General features: G+C 36.8%; 1 protein-coding gene across 1 annotated transcript; it reads left to right on the top strand.

Annotated features, from left to right (window-relative positions):
- Positions 1-437: 437 nt before the first annotated feature.
- On the top strand, positions 438-20,398 carry LOC106130450 (thymus-specific serine protease). The gene is made up of 11 exons (XM_060952092.1): positions 438-493; positions 2,737-2,894; positions 4,526-4,716; positions 9,792-9,902; positions 11,681-11,814; positions 12,119-12,257; positions 12,813-12,955; positions 13,615-13,743; positions 18,212-18,344; positions 19,529-19,726; positions 20,224-20,398. Exons 1-11 carry the CDS (start codon positions 490-492, stop codon positions 20,381-20,383), a joined length of 1,500 nt encoding a protein of 499 aa, XP_060808075.1. The 5' UTR covers positions 438-489; the 3' UTR covers positions 20,384-20,398.
- The last annotated feature ends 100 nt before the right edge of the window (positions 20,399-20,498 follow it).

The following is a 20,498-nucleotide window of genomic DNA, read 5'->3' as shown; positions in this document are numbered from 1 at the left end:
ATACAAGGTATTACTTATTATCCTTATCTTTCATCCTGGAAAAAGTTCCTTTCTTAAAGTATATCCATTTCTTTAAGTAGGTATTTAATCAAGGTAAACAATTTTATAATGTCTTCTTATCTAAAGTTGTATTAAAAACAGTCAGGTAGCTAAGTAGCAAACTATTAAAGGATCTGACATTTAAATTATACCTTTTTTTTCTTATGGCTACGAGTATAACATATGTGTACATATGTAATATTGATTTATTTGCCAGTGCTGTGAGAATTTTTCCACAAAAAGACGTATTAAGATTGTTAACTTTGTTTTACAGTACCTAAACCATCCATTATGAAATAGTTTCAACATTTTTACATAGATAATACATATAATATCTATCTAATCCTCGACAATCAATCGCTTAAGCTATATTAATATATCAATTGATAAGCTTATCAGTTTTTAAGCAAAAAAATATCGTCATTAGAGTAGTGTTATTGTAATTAGAATATGTGTGAGTATTCCATTGATATTTTTTACTCGTAAAAACAGAATTATTAACTGTGAACCTGTTTAAATCAGATCTAATAAGTAAACACTAGTTACTTAAGCACTACTTTAACTAAATTTAGAAAATACCTTAAACATTACATAAACTAAGTTAAATAAATTTAATGAATAATTTCATTTCATAATTTCAAATAAATCTTTCATTCATTCATTCATTCAATGATCAATAAATTTGAGTATTATTTCGTGTAAGTATTTAATATGTGAAAATAAGATTAAAATGTGAAAAAGGGTTTTTCAGCTAGGATTCAGTTACATTTAGAATACAATGAGCAAAATATTGGTGTCTGAAAAAAAATAAATTAAACAGAGTATTTCTTAGTTTTTCAATAATTGGGTAAGTTACTTTTTTATTCTTAGTTTTTTTTAAAGAAAAAATTATCAAGTACGTAATAAATCTGACTGCGAAAGTATTTATCACATTATTTTTAAAGTCTACTCTGTCTGTTTATCTTCTCTCATCGTCTCCTACGACACCTAAAAAAACTAAAATCGTGTTACCTAGACCTACGTCTAGACGTAATTATTATTTTTCGAAAATTCATAAATATTATATCATGGTAATGTGTACAGAAAAAATGTGTATGAATTCACGACATTAATTTAGATAACGGGTTATCACACGGATAAAAGGCAATTACGACAGTTTTCTTATGAAGATGACTGGGTTTTTACCAAAATAATGTTCTTAGTAGTTGTTGCACGCGGTTTTGCTCGCAGATTAGGAAAAACTAACATATTTTAGCGCTAGTTTAATCAGTGTGATTTTGCCCAGCAGTATCTATTTCTCTTTTATGTACATTAGTTTGAATGCAAACCAAAGCTTTTACAGGTAATGGAAACATACATACGTACAGTCACATCTATATCCCTTACGAGTAGACAGAATCCAGAGTCTCGCAAAGACTGAAGGGTCACGATCAGCGGTATGGTTTGACGATGGAATTAAGGAAGGAAACCTGCACATTCAAGCAACTACATATGTAACCACGATCCAATATGAGTTAGGTTCCTCGTGTAAACACTTGACTTGCCCAAATTATATATACCTATGTTCACGTCTATATCCCTTACGGAGTAGAACAGTTTTGAAAAGACTGAATGGGCACGTTCAGCTATTTGGCTTAATGATAGAATTGAGATTCAACTAGTGACAGGTTGCTTTCCCATCACCTAAAAAAGAATCGCAAGTTTGTAAGCCCATCCCTTAGTCGCCTTTTACGACATGGGAAAGAGATGGAGTGGTCCTATTCTTGAGAAATCGCCCAAATACATGGTCAATAGTTGCACCTGGGCTGCTTTCTAGAGAGGTGAGGATGTAGCCTTACTCCAGGAGGAAGATGAACACTTGCCGCTAATTTTATACCACGGGCAAAGCCAGGGGTGACAACTTGTAATTAAAAAACCCAACAATGTTAGTCACACAACTTCTACACCACGTGTCAAATTAAGTATAACGTTTCATAAAGTAAAAACAAGGAAAGTTATGGTGATTTATTGCGGTTTAATAATAAAGAGGGGAATTAATTAGTAATATTACAACAGAATATTATTATTTAATACTTCTGTTTGTTGTTTTTAGCATGAATGGAAACTTTGATATCTTTTAACCGATTTTAAAAATAATATGGTTCTCAGTTTGACCTGTTTGTATGTATATTTGTCCGCGATCATCTCGCGTACCGCTGAACCGATTTTGATGTTTTAAGAAAAGTCTGTTACACTTAGGAGAACGTTTCAAAAAGTTTCAAAAAAGGTGGATGTCGATTGTAGTCGGTTCATTTTTTACAAAAGATGTAATGTGTAACAATAGGTTAATAAACAAATATTTATAAGAATAAATTTCGTTTCAGTCAAAAACCCAAAACCTTCTTATTAAAACCTAAGTTTGCGTTTATAAATTGTTAGCTATTCCAGATCTAGGCTAAACAGATAGTGTTCGTTTTTCATCCCGACCTGACCGGGAATCGAACACGAGACCTTGTAATTGTGATAAAAACCTTAGAGTCAAGCACATAACCACTAAATTTGTGTGTCAATCAATCAATCAAATGTTGGTATAAGTCCGCCATTGCCATTCTTCTAAATCCAATAACTGTTTTGTTATATATCTTTTTATGTGCAATAAAAAGTTTGCACAAAAACGTTTATACTATTAATCATGGGGTCTTCGTCATCCATTCCCAGGGCCACTTCTCCTTTCAACTGTGTTCGTTGGCGCCCTAGGGCTCCGCACATTAGAGCCCCCGCCACCCCCGTCCACATCCCGAGCTGACCCAGAAGAAAGGTGGCTGGACATCAGACTAGACCACTTCTCAGCTTTCAACAATGACACGTTTCCTATGGTAAGATTTTAAAAGAGGTCACTGACTAACTGATATACAGGGTGACTTTTAATTCAACTGCATAAATTTAACTGTTAAGTGTAGGCTCAAACGGCTCAGAAGCAGGGTATAGTCTATGTTTAAAAGGGCCGTTCGCGCAATTTACGGCTTAGGACCAAGAGACTCGTTAAGACAACTCTTTAAGAAAATAAACATACCTACAGTAGCGTCCCAGTACATTTTTGATCTTATAATGTATGTTAGGAAAAATACCTCTTTTTTTCAAAAAGTTAGTGCCACAACTGATAGAAATTTACGTAATAAACATAAATTAGTCATGCCGTTTCATAGGCTTAGCAAAGTCAGTAAATCATTTATGGGGAACTGTATACGATTTTATAATAGGTTGCCGGAGTCTGTTCTTGATATGCCCAACCGAAAATTCAAAGAGTATGTAAAGAAAGTACTTTGTGGGAAGGCTTATTATAGGACTGATGATTACCTTAATGATAAAAACATCTGGCTCGAGCTTGGCACAGGAACCTCGTAATTAATTGTAGTTTAATTTGAACTTAAATCAAAATTTCAGTACACTCTGTACATAAATCTTTTTAAAATTGGCAATCCATAATATATATATATATATATATATATTTTTCTTTTTTCAATATTAAATCTCATAAATATATAAATCTCCCGTGAACAATGTATTCTCCCGTCCACATTCTATTCTAAGTATAATTTAATATTGTGAAGTTGACGTTGTTGATGAAAATGCTGCAGTGCAGTTTGTTACCGCTTCTTCTGCACTGACGCCTTGGAAGCGGCAGTAAACTTAGTTTTTAAGTAATTTATTTGACGTCAACCAAGTTGTTAAACCATACGACAATTATTAAGCGATATAATAATATCCTATAATAATGAATAAAAATTTTGAATTTGAATTGAATTTGAAAGGATGCAGTTGTTTTAAATTTCACCCTGTATAAAACAGGTCAATATTTATGTTACTTTTTATTAAAGGTAAATTTATGAAGTAGTTCGCGGCGAAACTAAGACCGCGCTTATAGATGTAAACCTTCCTCCGAAAATCCTCTTCAAAAATGGACATAACCTGTCCGCAACTTTTCGTGAATAGCGCTATACAGACAGAAAAAATAGTAGACTTTATAATACGAAATAATGACATTCATTCATTCATATAGTCACGTCTGTATCCCATTCGGAGTAGACAGAGCCATAAGTCTTGAAGAGACTGGTAGGCCACGTTCGGCTTTATAATAGAATTGAGATTCAAATAGTGACAGGTTGCTTACCCATCACCTAAAAAAGAATCCCAAGTTTGTAAGCCCATCCCTTAGTCGCCTTTTACGACATCCATGGGAAAGAGATGGAGTGGTCCTATTCTTGAGAAATTGCCCAAATCGCCTAAAACAAGAATGTGTAAACCTATCCCTTAGTCGCCTATTACGTCATCCATGGGAAATGTGATGGAGTGGTTCTATTCTTTTTTATGTTGGTGCCGGGAACCACACGGCATGTGATTGATAACTTTTTTCCACGCTTTTATTAGCTTGGGTTGCATGTATGTATGTAACGGAATCTTTGAGCTTAATTTTCATTGGTATCTAATTTTATTTTTAATATTTCAGCGTTACTATTACAACGACCTGTTGGCTTTTCCCAACCAGCGTGATAACCACATAGTAATCGAAGTGGGGGGTCAGTGGACCATCTCCCCGGAATGGGTGACAGGTGGTCTTGCCTTCGAAATAGCTGAGTTTCTCAATGCTGGCGTGTTTTATACAGAACACCGGTTTTACGGTCTGTCCAGGCCTACAGAGTGAGTGTTTCAGATTACATACGTATACATTTAATCACGTCTTTATCCATTGCGGGGTAAACAGTGCTGACAGTCTTGAAAAGTCTGTAAGGTCACGTTCAGCTGTATGGCTTATAATGATGGGTTTTAAATAATGACAGGTTGCTTGCCCATTGCCTAAAAAAATAATCGCAATTTTATTAGCTTATCCCTTAGTCACCTTTTACGACATATGTAGGAAAGAGATAGAATTGTCCATTTTAATGTACCGGAAACCACACGGTGTACAAGTATCTCAGTTATCTATATAATTATTTAACCACAATCGTGAGTCATTCAGTCAGTCATCTTGTCATTGTCAAGGGTAAATCGTGTAGTGCAAAAATATTTGTTGTAATTTTTCGCATGTTTGAAAATGTTACGTTCAGGTATGTACTAGCTGTGCCCCCGACTTCGTCCGCGTGGAAAAGTAATTTTGGGCATTATTGAAGCCCTCAAGGATGAATAATTTCACCTGTTTTTTTTTTTTCACATTTTCCATTATTTCTTCGCTCCTAATAGTTGCAGCGTGATGTTATATAGCCCAAAGCCTTCCTCGATAAATGGTCTATTCAACACAAAAAGAATTTTTCAATTCGAACCAGTAGTTCTTGAGATTAACGCGTTCAAACAAACTCTTCAGCTTTATAATATAAGTATAGATTAAAATAGTTAATTAAGCCAATACAAAAATCCGACTAAATCCAGTTAGGAACAGAGTCTAATTAGTCAGTGTCAGTGGGCCGCCCCCCACTTAACCTCCGCTTGCTACTAATTCCCATTATTATTCATCAGGTTTAACACCCGGTTAATTGTTTATAATTTTGTATTGCAATTCCTTAAAATCTTTACCAGAATATTTATAAAAGAGGAAATTGAATCCCAGACTAATGTTGGGTCTATAAATTTGAAATTTAGGTTTCTTTTGTGGCACATAGCATAGCGAGGATTTCCCGAAATTCCCACGAGAAGGTAATTTTATAGTGTTATTGAGTTAATGATGCTATATTTTATTTGAAACTAAAACAGAACTTTATTAAAAACTAAACGTCGTCGTCTTGCAACGTAGTACGCAATTATCTGTGCAGTTGTAAAGCGGTCAAATAAAACGAAATAGTTCTAAAATGTCGGAATTGAGATGTACTTTGCACTATGATAATTCTCATTTAATAGAGAATTCTCTAAGTATGATAGAAACATGTTTTGGTGACTGTAAATTCACATACATATAATAACATCTATATCCCTTGCGGGTTAGACAGAGCCTACAGGCTTTCACCATTACAGTCACATTCACCATTTCGATAATCTTGTACCGAATTGTTGCTTTATGTCCCACCAGCGTGGCAAAGAGTTTTTTTTAATGTCATGTCGATTCAAAGAAATTGCTGGTCATCTATATAACCTGCACGTCTTTTCATAATTTTCTCGTTCCAATTTAAAAATCGAACGCCATCACATCCTGCTAATAACTATCCTTACTAATTAGCACATAAATTACTACCACGATATAATCGAAGTTAATTCTGCCTAAATAGATCTTATTTTGTCTCAGATAAGGTGCAAGACGAATACCTGTATAATAATGTTATTCTAAATTCGAATTCAGTATGCATGAGACAGAGGGTAATTCTCATATTTTTACTAAATGAAAGGGCGGCTGATAATGCCGTATCTGTTGAGTGGTTAGAATGTTTGCCAACGACCGTAAAGTCCTAAGTTCAAATCATGATAGCATTATTAGCTGTAGGTAGCTGTTTGCTTTCGGGGTAGAAGACAGGACCAGAACTTTTTTACAGCATGTGTTAAATAAATAAGAAATAAACACGGCATGTATCGTGGATGCACATCTGATAACAGTGAAAAATAAAGTATTTATGACTCAGGTGTTTCCTTTTTCGTGCAGAAATTCAAATTAGTCAAGGCAAGGAATTATGTACCTACTTACCTATATACTGAGATTTTTCTTTTAAGGCTAATACTAGGCTTAGTTGCCTTCTATGGCGCAGCGGTAGTGCGCTTGACTGTGACACCGGAGGTCCCGGGTTTGAACCCAGGCCAGGGCATGATGAGAAACTAATGTTAATCTACATAAGTGTTTATTATACAATATAGTACCGTTGAGTTAGTATCTCGTAACGCTCAAGACTTGAGCTTACTTCTAGGTTAACTCAATCTGTGTAATCTGACCCGTATTTATTTATTTATAATTTTCACTTTTATGCCAAATTATCGAGGCCCTTTGTAAAAGGCATATTTAATTTCATAGAGAGAAAATTATTATTTTTTTATTCCCACGAGAGCGAAACCCGAGCAAAAGCTAGTGAGAATGTTCGTCATAAAGTCATGATGTTTGTTTGTAAGTACGAATATCGCAATTACCTGAACTAATAAACTGATAGATAGTTTCAACTGAGACCACGTTTTTCAGGATAATCTATGATAATTTGTATTACGACTATAATTTTTCAAATATTTCCCTCCAATTATCCCGATTCCCTTTGAAAAATTCGGCTCCTACCTCACACGGGATAAAGACTGGAGTATATACATATATCAATTACCTAAACTGACAAGCTGATTACAAACCAACGTTCTTCCAGGGTAATCCGTCATAATTTGTGGTACGTTCTCCAGTCAAACAGCGTAGTGGTGCGGCGTGCTACAGAATCTAAACTCGCTAATTATGCCCAAATAGTTACGGCGTTATCTCGGAGCTGTCCCTTACACCGTAGCCACTGACAGGAAAATCCATATTCGGTATTTCCTAAACATTCGGTTTTCATCACATAACATATTAAGATGTCTATATCCCCTCCGGGGAGACAAAGGCAACAGTTGTCAATAGACTGAAAGGCCACGTTCAGCTGTTTGGATCAATGATAGAACTGAGATTTAAATTGTGACAGGTTGCTAGCCCATCTCCTTAAAGAGGAATTCCAAATATGTAAGCCTATCCCTAAGTCGCCGTTTAAGACACCCGTGGGAAAGAGATGGACGATCCTATTCTTTTTTTCTACCAGTGCCGGGAACCACACGGCAGAAATAAATAAATTTTATCAAATAAACAATGATACGGTGTAAGAGGATGACGCGCGCGGCACAGGATTCAACCGATTATTATATGCGTAATAGGGGTGTAACTAACAGTCGTGTGGCGCCAATCACGGCACTTTGTGGAACTATTAATATAATTCCCTAGATTGTGGTGTGCCAAATGGAATTGAGAATTACCCTACGAGGTTAATGACCTTTTTAAATCTGTCAGTTTGTATGATATTACCACAGATGTTTCAAAAACCTCGCGCAAAATTGTCAAACTAGATTACAATTAACTTAAAAACTAAACTTTTCCATAAAAAATAAAATATTTTTCTTTTTATATAGGTATATATTTTTTTGCCCGTGTTTCCCGGTACCAATACAAAAAAGAATAGGACCACACCATCTCTTTCCCATGGATGTCGTAAAAGGCGACTAAGGCATAGGCTTACAAACTTGGGATTCTTTTTTAGGCGATGGGCTAGCAACCTGTCACTATTTGAATCTCAATTCTATCATTAAGCCAAATAGCTGAACGTGGCCATTCAGTCCTTTCAAGACTGTTGGCTCTGTCTACCCCGCAAAGGATATAGACGTGAAAATATCTATGTATGTAATTATGTATGTATATATTTTTTTCTTCTTTTGTACAATCTGTCATACCTAGATGATGGCTACCAGATACAAATGTTTCAATAGAGTAAGCAATTTCAAAACAATGCAAATACATTAGGAACTTTCCCTCGGTCTCTCAAATTCCCATCTAATGATCATGACGTAATACCTACTTAATTATGAAACCATTTCGATAGAACAATACTTTCACTATAAAAAGTCATTAGTTGATGAGTGATGGATACTAAGTACCAGTCGAATATAGAACCTACTTTTTTTTTAAGTCAGTAAAAATAAAGGTTACATTTCTTCTTCTCTTTGTTGCCTCGTATCAGCCGAAGAGACCAGAAATATCCACGGGAACGGAAAAACAACCTGATCTTTTCACGCGGACGGAGCCGCGGGTATAACATACATACATACATAAAATCACGCCTCTTTCCCGGAGGGGTAGGCAGAAACTACCTCTCTCCACTTGCCACGATCTCTGCATACTTCCTTCGCTTCATCCACATTCATAACTCTCTTCATGCAAGCTCGGCGGTTATAATTATGAGCCTTTAACAGTATAGTGCGATAACAGTTCTGATATCGGCATATATTTGGCTCAAAGCCAACAGCATATTAATGTCAAACGCAGATGTAATGCGTCCTCGTAAACCTATTACGAATGGATGGGTCATGTTGATAGGCACTTTGAGAATACTAATTAGTTAACATAATGATATTTCATAATAATATAGAGAATAGATTTGTATTTTTGTCTGTTTATTTTTGACTTGTAACGAATAAACTCAAACTACATATAGGTATTACTTTTTTCTGGAAATCTGGGAGCAAATGTTTGAGCAAAAGCTAGTCTATATATAAATAGGTATGGTTGCAATATCAATTGCAGTTAATATAGAAACATATGGTTGCTATATGCATAATCCTGCGGCCATGAACTAAAGACTCTTTCCCGAGTTACGTACATTAGTTTGATTGCTAACCGAGATGCTCATAATACGGTTATGTTACGGATGCCTAGGTTATAGAATTGAGATTTATTGATTAAGATTGATAGCTCATCGCCTAAAACATACATACATATAATCACGATCTATCAATAGATTTTTGTGATCGTACATACATACATTATGGTTACGACTATATCCCTTGCGGGGAAGACAGAGCTACCAGTCTTGAAAAGACACTAGGCCACGTTCAGCTATTTGGCTTAATGCTAGAATTGAGATTCAAATAGTGACAGGTTGCTAGCCCATCGTCTAAAAAAGAATCCCAAGTTTGTAAGCCTAAGTCGCCTTTTACGACATCCATGGGAAAGAGATGGAGTGGTCCTATTCTTTTTTTTTGTATTGGTGCCGGGAACCACACGGCTAACGAATTGTTTGTTTCAGTGACACAGATGTGGACAACCTTCGTTACCTCACGGCAGACCAGGCCCTTGGCGACCTCGCCCAATTCATACAACATGTCAAGAGTGAGAACTTCCAGAATGGAATGTACAGGTACGATACATACATATAATCACGTTTATATCCCTTGCGGGGTAGACAGAGCCAACAGTCTTGAAAAGGCTGAAAGGCCACGTTTGGCTTTAAGATAGAATTGAGATTCAAATAGTGACAGGTTGCTAACCCATCGCCTAAAACAAGAATCCCAAGTATTTATATAAGCCTACCCCTTAGTCGCGTTTTACGACATCCATGGGAAAGAGATGGAGTGGACCTATTCTTTTTTCTATTGGTGCCGGGAATCACACGGCACTACAGGTAAGATCTTTTCTTTTAATTTTAAATGGCTTATTAATTGTCTAAATACGTGTTAAAAAGGGAACAATAGGTGTGACATGGGCTAACAGCTAAGCTATAAAGAAACTAAAAGGGTTCCATTTTTTACCGACCTGGAAAAAAATATTATTGTAGAAAATATGAATGAATGAAATACCTACCCTTTTTTGCACGTAAGAAACGCATCACAATGTACATATTGATTTATGGGGATCCTTATCGCATTATGCATCTCTTTAAGGAAACCTTTAGTTTAGAGATAAAAAGAAAATATATATTTTTTTAAGTCAAGGTATATTTATCAGCTTATAGAAATCGTAATACGAGTATTACTTTAATTTTTGATTCTTGTAACTTTTTTAATATTCTTTTTATAAAAAGAATGGCTTTTAAATTATTGAATGTTTGTTGCACATAATAGGTACACAATAAAATATTTAAGAGTACAATTGAAGTGTTTTCTACTAGTTAGACTATTAACCCTGTCTACCCCGTAAACGATTGAGACATGATGTTTGATTGTTCATCAGTGTGTGCGAAAATTATTACCATATTCAGCGCCCACAAAATTCAGAGTGCCCAGGTGAATCACTTCTAACAACTTTGTAAATATTTAAACAAAATCGTAACAACATCAAAGTCGTAGTAGTACTCATACTATTATACTCAGATTGTAAATTAACTCATCCGCCAGTGGTCATCGTGACTTCTGAGTCATCTTGTGTTGACTATTGACATTGTGACTTTGTAAATGATCATGGTGATCTAACAAATGGGCATGGCCGCTTCGCACCTTCGAAACAACTATACATACATACAAACATACATAGATATAGCGTCACGGGGGCGTAGGTGGTCAAATATGATTTTGGTTCGCTACCAGACCATTTTGCACTTGATATAATAATATGGGCCCTTTAAGACTTGATCGCCTTTTACGACATCCATAGGGAAGAGATGAGTGGTCCTATTGTAAATTGTCGACAATCGAGAGGTGGACTGAATGGACATAAATTGCCTGGAACCACAAAATACTGATGATTTTCATTATTGTTTATTATTAAAACGTAAACGATCGATGTTTCTAGTAAAAAGTAAAAAAATAAATGACATTCCGTCGCAAGCAACAGTTTCATTTTAATTAGGTTATGGGCCCAGCTTTGAAAAACGTTTTATAAAGTTATGGGCCCAGTAGTTTTTCTAATGGTTTATTTTAATTATTAATTGATCCCTATTGTTTACAGTGGAGGTAAGGGAGGTTTCTAATGTTTATTTTATTATTAACTAGAGGCCGCCCGCGACTTCGTCCGCATGGAAACCCTATCAATCCCGCGGGAACTCTGGGATAAAAAGTAGCCTATGTGTTATTCTGGGTCTTCAGCTACCTACATACCAAATTTCATGGTAATCGGTGATGTGAAAGAGTAACAAACATCCATACAAACTTTCGCCTTTATAATAGTAGTAGGATTATTATTGATCTTTAATGTTGACAGTGGAGGTAAGGTGGTCCTCGTGGGGTGTTCCTACGCCGGCAGCCTGGCCACGTGGATGAGGCTCGGGTACCCCCACCTGGTGGACGCCGTGTTCTCTGACAGCGCGCCTCTTCAGGCACAAGTCGACTTCGTGGGCAAGTTACTTTCTCTCATAATACTACTATGATCCGGGGTTGGAGTCTTTTCAGTCGGAGAGCAGACTCCGATGACTGAGAAATCATTAACCGTCATTTTGCTTTCTCTTGTGTATTTAAGAAAAATGTCATCGGAACAAATACTTAAAATATCTGTATTACGCATCTGATCGTCAATCATCTTCCTGGCGTTAAAGGGTGCACTTATTACTACGCTCCTGGGTTGGGTAAGTCATGTATTTACAAAAAATAACTTCTTTTAAGTATTTTTGAATGCGATTAAGAAAAAGATTGTTTTTTTTAGAATATTTCGAGAAAATCAATGACGTCATATCGGAGCAGGGCGGCTCCGCTTGTGTGACCGCTATAGCAGAGGCCATCGCCGAAATTGAAGCCCTACTAGCCACGGAAGTCGGCGCCAACACCATATCAGATGTATTTAAGTAAGTCCACTATCTGACCTATGATCTGGGTCTTTAGTGGACCCCAGGCCATTAAGTATTGTGACTGGGACACACACAAAGATGAGATAGAGATATAGTACTTGCCGCAATTTTGGAAAATTTTTCCTTTGTTAGTAGACCCTAGACTACGAGTACTTAAGGCACCCACGTTCCAAATTTTAAGTCCCTAGACCCAGTGGTTTGGGCTGTGCGTTGTCCGTCAGTCAGTAACGGAAGAGTTTAATAATAAACACTAGCGCCCAACCCCGGCTTCTAAAGGGTAGCATTTATAGATATAGACCTTTCTCAGAAGACCCTATTTCCAATTCATTTCAAACAGGAACACAATCTGTCCACGACATTAGCGCACACATACAGACAAAGAAAATAGGGTGACTTTTTATAATATGTAGTGAAGTGATATAAATCGTAAAGTATGCAGAGATCGTGGCAAGTGGAAAGAGGTAGTCTCTGCCTACCCCTCCGGGAAAGAGGCGTGATTTTATGTATGTATGTATGTATGTGATATAAATCGCAGGTTGCTTGGCTTTACAGTACATGCAGCCCACAGCAGACAAACCCGATGGACGCTTCCACCTTGATGTACAGCATCACAGACACCATCGCCGAGCTGGTGCAGTACGCCCTCCCTGGCAACGTTAGCGGCGCGTGCGCAGCCCTCACTGACGCCAGTGAATGTATGTGTTTATTCATGGTATTCTGAATATGTTCCTGACTACATATTTATATTAGAAATGTATATTTGTGGTGCTTTAGAGGTCTTCAATCAAAGCGTTAAAACTTGAGATTCCTTTTTTTATTCTTCTGCTGGTCTCATAAAGTTTCCCATATCGATTTTTTGCCAATATCTTTCAAGACATCGCTCAGTTACTATTTTATTATATGTATAGATTTTTAATAGTTTTTCATGCATACAGAAGTGAGAGTACTGGAGGTCTGTGATACAGGCACAGCCTTCTGCAGAATTCAGTCTTCATTAATCTGAGTGTAGTTAATTATTTTGTAGAAGAAAATAAGTTACATTTGTAGCGGGAGCGATGATTCGGCTCGACCGCCACCAAAGGGAAGATCTTCCGCCAGGCTAGGTGTTATGCCTGGGGAACCGCGGCTCCGACGATGTTGTGTCGGAGGTTGTATATATAGCTCCAATCCGTGAAATCTCTGAAATCGCGATTTGGGTTCTTCGCTGCTATTGGCTGAGCGCGTCAATTTCTTCGCGATGATTGACAGTTGTTGTGTGATTTGATGTTGTTGACGAGTGGCGTAGAGATGTCGCCACACATTAAAATAATAACGTTCTTAGCTGTGCAAAAATATATACATTTTCTTATTCCAGCCAGTGCCATGCGTCGCCTTGCCAACTTCGTGAACAGTTACCCTTCATCGCAGCCGTGTATTAGAAACTCTTATGCGGAGTTAGTCGCTGGGCACACCAACACCAGCTTCGACGCTGAGGACTCAGAAAGTAAGGTCTTTGTTATTGGAGTGTGTTCTGGTTGCATTTATAGACGCTGAACTAGGCTAGAAACTTTACTACACATTTGTCACTACACGAAATGTAGCATCGAGCTAAATGATTAATTGATAATTCGTGTCTGATCGCCAAGACAAAACTACTACCAAAGGTTTATTTCTGTAAATTGAGGTTATTTTTAGCGTTTATTCTGCCTAAAGGTGACCCCTAACTCATTTCTTACGACTTCTTCGGATACATTTTGATAGATTCTTTAAATTCCATACATTTGGAATTTTTAAGGCGATGGGCTAGCAGTCTGTCACTATATTTGAATCTCAAAAACCCGTCATTATTTGAATCTTAAAGCTAAACGTGGCCTTTCAGTCTTTTCAAGACAGTTGCCACTGTATACTCCGTAAATGACAGAGATGTGATTATATGTATGTGTGTAGATTTGGATTGATCTCCCAATTGCTGAAATGGAGCAAAAAAAAAGAGACCACCAAGAGATTTTGTGAAATTCCCATGGGAATGCCCAATCCAAAGCTTATATTTGCAATGGGCTAATCATATTTTTGGCACCACATACAGGAACCAAGTATGGAGGCATTGCAAAGCCCATTGTTATAAGATGCACTCTGCAATGTAGATCGCATGCTAATTGCCACGAACAGGGATTACGAGGCACGCGATACACACGGCCGGGAAAAACAGCTAGCATAATAAAATACTTGTATGAATCCCGGAGGTAAATAAACATCCTAGACACAGGTAAACTTTTCTGGTTTACTTGTGTCTTGGATGTTAATTAACGTAAGTATTCATTATAAAATATGGTATCGTTGAGTGTCTCGTAACACAAGTCTCGAACTTAATAAACATCTAAATTCTGAGTATCAATGGACAAGCCTTCATTCTGTTAGTAAAACATCAGAATTGTTGGGTTGGGTATCACCAGTTTATTCTGTTGGTTATGCAAATCCCCCCATATCTGCTCCCATATTTCTATAAAAATTAAACTAACCTAGGGGGTGCTGTAAAAGTATTTTTGTAAGCTCAGATTTCATCTAACTTTTTGACCTTGCAAACGACAATTCTATCTACCTGTTCATGTACTGCTGGTTTATAGAATTGTAGGAACTTATCGGTGGCGATATAAATATGCAACACATTTCAATAATGATCTTGATGATAACTATCTGTCTACTATAAAAATGATATGTCCTAAACTCATTAAAATGTATTATTAAAAGCGGTTAAATTCAATCTTTTGTTTTTAATCTTTTCTTTTTTTAAATCTAGAATTATTTCCGGCCAGTACAAACAATGAAATCAATTTTCATTTCCTCTTTTTAAATGATGTCACTTGAAATACACACTACGCCATTACAAGTAAAGACTATATGTTTGTATGAAATGCAGCGTTACTTTAAGTCTAATAAATTATTTCATAGTCAGCAATACGGCTTTACTGAGGGGAAATGTACAACAGATGCAGGTGTGGCTCTTGTCACTCATATTCTCAATGCATGGGAAGACTCACAGGATGCCATCGGAGTGTTTTGCGATCTGACCAAAGCATTTGATTGCGTAGATCATAGAACTCTTCTGCTCAAGCTCGCTCATTACGGGTTCGATACTGCTGCCGTTGAACTAATTAAATCATATCTTAGTGATAGATTACAGACGGTAGATTTAAATAATACAAAATCGAAAGGAGCGAAGGTACCGCAAGGTTCCATTTTGGGACCTTTTCTCTTTCTGATATATATAAACGACCTGCCTTGCATGATTGAGAAACAGACTGGCATCGTGTTGTTTGCAGATGATACGTCACTAATTTTTAAAATGAACCGCCGTAGCGAAATCTGTGATGATGTGAATAGCACTTTAGCCGCCATCTCTAACTGGTTTACAATCAACAACTTACTGTTAAATGCAAATAAGACCCAATGCATTAAGTTTACACTACCCAATGTGCGGCAGGCAAATGTGGATATTAGTATAAGTAGTAAAAGATTAGATTTTGTTGATAGTACTACTTTCTTAGGAATAACATTAGATTCAAATTTGAAATGGCATGCTCACATTTTAAAACTTTCTAAAAGGCTTAGTTCTGTAGCATACGCTATTCGTCGTATTAGGCATTTGACGGATGTGGCAACTGCTAAGCTATTTTAGTTATTTTCATAGTTTAATGTCATATGGTCTACTGCTTTGGGGATCAGCAGCAGACATACAAACTATTTTCATTTTACAAAAAAGGGCAATTCGATATATCTACGGTCTTAAACAAAGAGATTCCCTTAGAGATTTTTTCAAAAACCTAAATATTTTAACTTTGCCCTCCCAATACATATTCGATAACATCATGCATGTTAGGAAAAACTTAGACTCTTTCAAAAAAGTAGGTGAATGTACTAGTAGATCACTGCGGAACAATTACAAGTTGTCGATCCCAGCACATCGGCTGGCTAAGGTAGGGAAATCATTTCTGATTAATTGTATAAGATTTTATAATAAATTACCAAAAAGTGTTCTTGAAATGAATGATAGAAAATTCAAACAGTATATTAAAGTTGAGCTTTGTAGGAAAGCCTATTACAGCACGGATGATTATATTAATGATAAACATGTGTGGCCCGAGCTGGACATAATGGCCTCTTAAATGCTTGTGTATTTTTGACATGATCTTGACATAATTTGTACAGTATGTATATATTTAATTTTATATTTATTTTATTTGACGAAATATTCGTATTGACAAAATCAGTTCTACATTCATACATGTTTTTTAATGTAGACAATGTGCATTCGTCCACGATTTAGATTTAAGAGATCTATATTTGTAAATTGACGTCCTATGAAAATGCTGCAGTGTAGTTTGTTCCGCCGCTTCTTCTACACATGCGCTTTGGAAGCGGTAGTAGTTATAATTAGATTTAAGTTATGTGACGTCAATAAGTGATACCTTGTATCCAATTTTGAAAATAAATCTATTCTATTCTATTCTATTCTATGAATTTTTCGACCTTTGATCTACACACAATCGTTGTTCTTCCTTCTTTTCGCCCGAGTGTCCCGTCCAGCGGCCCTCACATTAGATTTGCAGATTGCGGCACTACCTACCGTGCTCTTACATTACCGTGTCACTTAACAAGTACTGTCGGATGCTGAAAACTCTTTAGTGTCATCCCTAGTCCAAACTTTAAACTACCTACATACTGTTAGTGTTTTTGTTTACGAATTGACGGCCTCTGTGGCGCAGCGGTAGTGTGATTGGTTGTTGGTCCCGGTCACAATTGGTCGCGGAACGAACTTTTTCTTATTGACCTGGGTCCTGGATGTTTATCAACTCGTAAATCAGTATTTACTCTGGGACCGTGGGGCCCATCTGCCCACCAGCTTTTCCAACAATTGTCGACAAAGCTGATTGAGGTATCTGAGGGTTAGAAATTATCCGGCTCAGAGAATCAGCATTGCCATTCAAAATGGCAAGCCTTCTGGGCCCTTTTCAAGACTGTTGGCTCTGTGTACCTTGCAAGTGATAAAGACTATAATACGTTAATTATTATGTTAACATTCACCTCATTCAAGAAAACTAAGTAACTTATACCTCCGTTGAATGAACCTAGGACTTTGTGACTGACAAAGCCACTAGTCAATAAAATCTGAAAAAGAAACAGTTAAAGTGTCATCGATTAATATATAGATAACAATTTTTCAATAAACGTGTTCATTAATTCTTAGTAATTCCATTTCTTTGAAACTATTTACTGGACTATGAAAGGTATTTTGTCTAATAACTTCAATACTGAACTATTTCCTTGGAAGTTTAACCCTTTGTGAGTCCACAACCCTTTGATGTTATTGATGTCTGCGATCGCTTAAAACTTATTACCAACTAATTATTAACGCAGTTCCGCTCGCGTATAACACCTCGGCTTATTTCCATTCCCGTGGGATTATTTTCATTGATTCATGGTTCATGTGCCTTGTGGTTCCCAGCACTAATAAAAAAAAAGAATAGGGCCACTCCATCTCTTTCCTGAGGATGTCGTAAAAGGCGACTAAGAGATAGGCTTATTAACTTGGGATTCTTCTTTTAGGCGATGGGCTACCAATGTTTGAATCTCAATCTTTCATCAAGCCAGACAGCTGAACGGGGCTTATCGGTATTTCAAGACTGTTGGCGGAATGTTTGAATCTCAATTCTATCATCAAGCCACCTGGACGTGGCTTATCTGGCATTCAAGACTATAGGCTCTGTCTACCCCGCAAGGGATATAGACGTGATCATATGTATATTTGTATGTATTCATGGTTTACCCAATCCAGGAATCATGTTCAAACGCATACTCCGGGCTCCTATTCAGAGTGATTAAAAAGCAACTGGTAATAAGCCAGGAGGAAGTACATATTTAATTATGTATTATACTGCTACCTAAATAATTTGATATTATTATTTGGTCTCCAGCGCGCTTGTGGACATACCAGTCTTGCGTGCAGTTCGGCTGGTTCCAATCTACCAACGGTGAACACCATCCGTTCTCCAATGCTGTGCCGCTGGAGTTCTTTCAGCAGATGTGCCTGGACTTCTTCTCCTTGTAGTGCGTATTTTTTTAATTGAATTGAATATTTCAGTCTTTAAAATCTCTCTATTCATTTCACATTCGGGCTTCGCAAATAGAAGGCAAACAGTTCCACGCGGCGAGTATATTCTGCATTTTTTTCGGCCTTCGACAGTTTTAGTGTTCAGTTACTCGCTATTACTTACTTACTTATTTTTAACATACATACATACATATAGTCACGTCCATATCCCTTACGGGGTAGACAGAGTCAATAGTCTCGAAAAGACTGAATGGCCACGTTCAGCTGCTCGGCTTAATGATGGAACTAGCCCATCGCCTAAAAAAAGGATCGCAATTTTATAAGCCTATCCCTTAGTCGCCTTTAACGACATCCATGGGAAAGAGATGGAGTGGTCCTATTCTTTTTTGTATTAGTGCCGCGAACCACACGGTACTTATTTTTAAACAAAGATAATATTTACAAAGAATTATGTAATTGTTTAGTTTCGTATCCAAACCGCAATTATTGACGTAAAATGTTACAATTTCATAAACATTCGTCAGCGTATTCGAGGAAATAAACCAATATTATATTCTGAACGCTACATTAAAGTGCGCAGTAAATTAATCATTTTGGCTTTCAATTAAAGGGAAATAGGATTTTTAATTAATTGAAAACAAAGCTTCAATTACGAAAATTGTTGAAATTTAACTACGAAATTCTATAAAACACCTACCCCAACTTGAAACCACGACATTACCTATATTACCTATAGGGAATGTCAATTGAAGAAAATCCTACAGTCTTAACAATAAAGTGATTTTTTTTCTCTAAATATTTTCATATTACATACATACATATTTTCACGTCTATATCCCTTGCGGGGCAGATAGAGCCAAAAGTCTTGAAAAGACTGAATGGCCACGTTCAGCTATTTGGCTTAATGATAGAATTGAGATTCAAATAGTGACAGGTTGCTAGCCTATCGCCTAAAAGAGGAATTCCAAGTTTATAAGCCTATCCCTTAGTCACCTTTTACGACATCCATGGGAAAGAGATGGAGTGGTCCTATTCTTTTTTTGTATTGGTGCTGGGAACCACACGGCACTAAATATTTTCACAGTAAAGTTTACATTCGTTTAACATACATACACATAAAATAATTAAAGTGAAAATAATCTACTTTTCCTACATCTTAGTATTTTTCTATATTTTCCAGTTTCAACTCAAACCTAACGGATGCCGGCGTGAGAAGGACCAATCTCTTCTTCGGGGGCATGACCCACCTTCCTGACCACGTGGTCTCGGTGTCCGGGGGCGCGGACCCCTGGGCGCCATTGGGACCCACGGAGGCGGACGCCACGCCTCTCTCGCACGTGCTTCTCGTGCCCCGCGCCTCACATTGCAGGGCTATACAGTGTGTATCTTTATAATATTATACATTTATAAGTCGTGCTATGATATGCTGTATTAGAATTTAATCTATAGTCAATGTCAGTTGCTAGCTGCATTTAAGTTTCATCTAAAGTCAATGTCAGTCGCTTCGTGAATGTGTAATAAACGCGTACATACATAAGACTACTTACCAGATCTTCATATTTACCCTTTCGGATGTTGCAAACATTTATTATGTATTAGTAGACATAATAACTTATACATAAAGGTACCTACTTAGTGTCATATTATAATTTTAAATCTAACTATAATTGTTTAAACCTAGTATAGCACAATTTAAAGGGGGCGCCCTACGTTGCATTTTTCGATACCCACGTGGTCTCCACTCAAGAACTTTTTGGCCCACTACCCATTGCCACTTCAATTTGCCGACGCAAGCTGCTGTAACTTTCAATCGTTTTTTTTTTAACTTTGTATTCATATTGTATTTATTATCTTACCTATTATTCATTATTACAGTTCCACTCAAGACAGCGAGACAGACGAGATTCTCGAGGCTAAATGGGAAGTAATAAACTTGATAAGTGAGATTATAACTGGAACAAGGGCGAACAGCGCGACTGGTGTTTTTGCGTCACTAGCTCTCGTACTATGCGCAGTTTTGAGTGTAATAGCTTGATGTCTTAAAAATAAGTTTGTGAATAAATTGAATTTCTTTTATGACGTATTTCATTGCAGAAAACGCCTTGAGGGCCTTTTGCAAAGATCCTTTTTCTAATTAAACTAAACGCTCC

This window comes from Amyelois transitella, chromosome 27, assembly GCF_032362555.1.
Source record: "Amyelois transitella isolate CPQ chromosome 27, ilAmyTran1.1, whole genome shotgun sequence".
NCBI lineage: Eukaryota > Metazoa > Arthropoda > Insecta > Lepidoptera > Pyralidae > Amyelois > Amyelois transitella.
This window is presented reverse-complemented; position numbering and strand designations above follow the sequence as displayed.

Bases quoted from the DNA above. Each gene is read 5' to 3' on its own strand.
- LOC106130450 (XM_060952092.1), top strand. The intron at 2,895-4,525 runs GTAAGATTTTAA...TTAATATTTCAG, and splicing joins ACAATGACACGTTTCCTATG to CGTTACTATTACAACGACCT. The intron at 18,345-19,528 runs GTGCGTATTTTT...TATATTTTCCAG, and splicing joins CTGGACTTCTTCTCCTTGTA to TTTCAACTCAAACCTAACGG.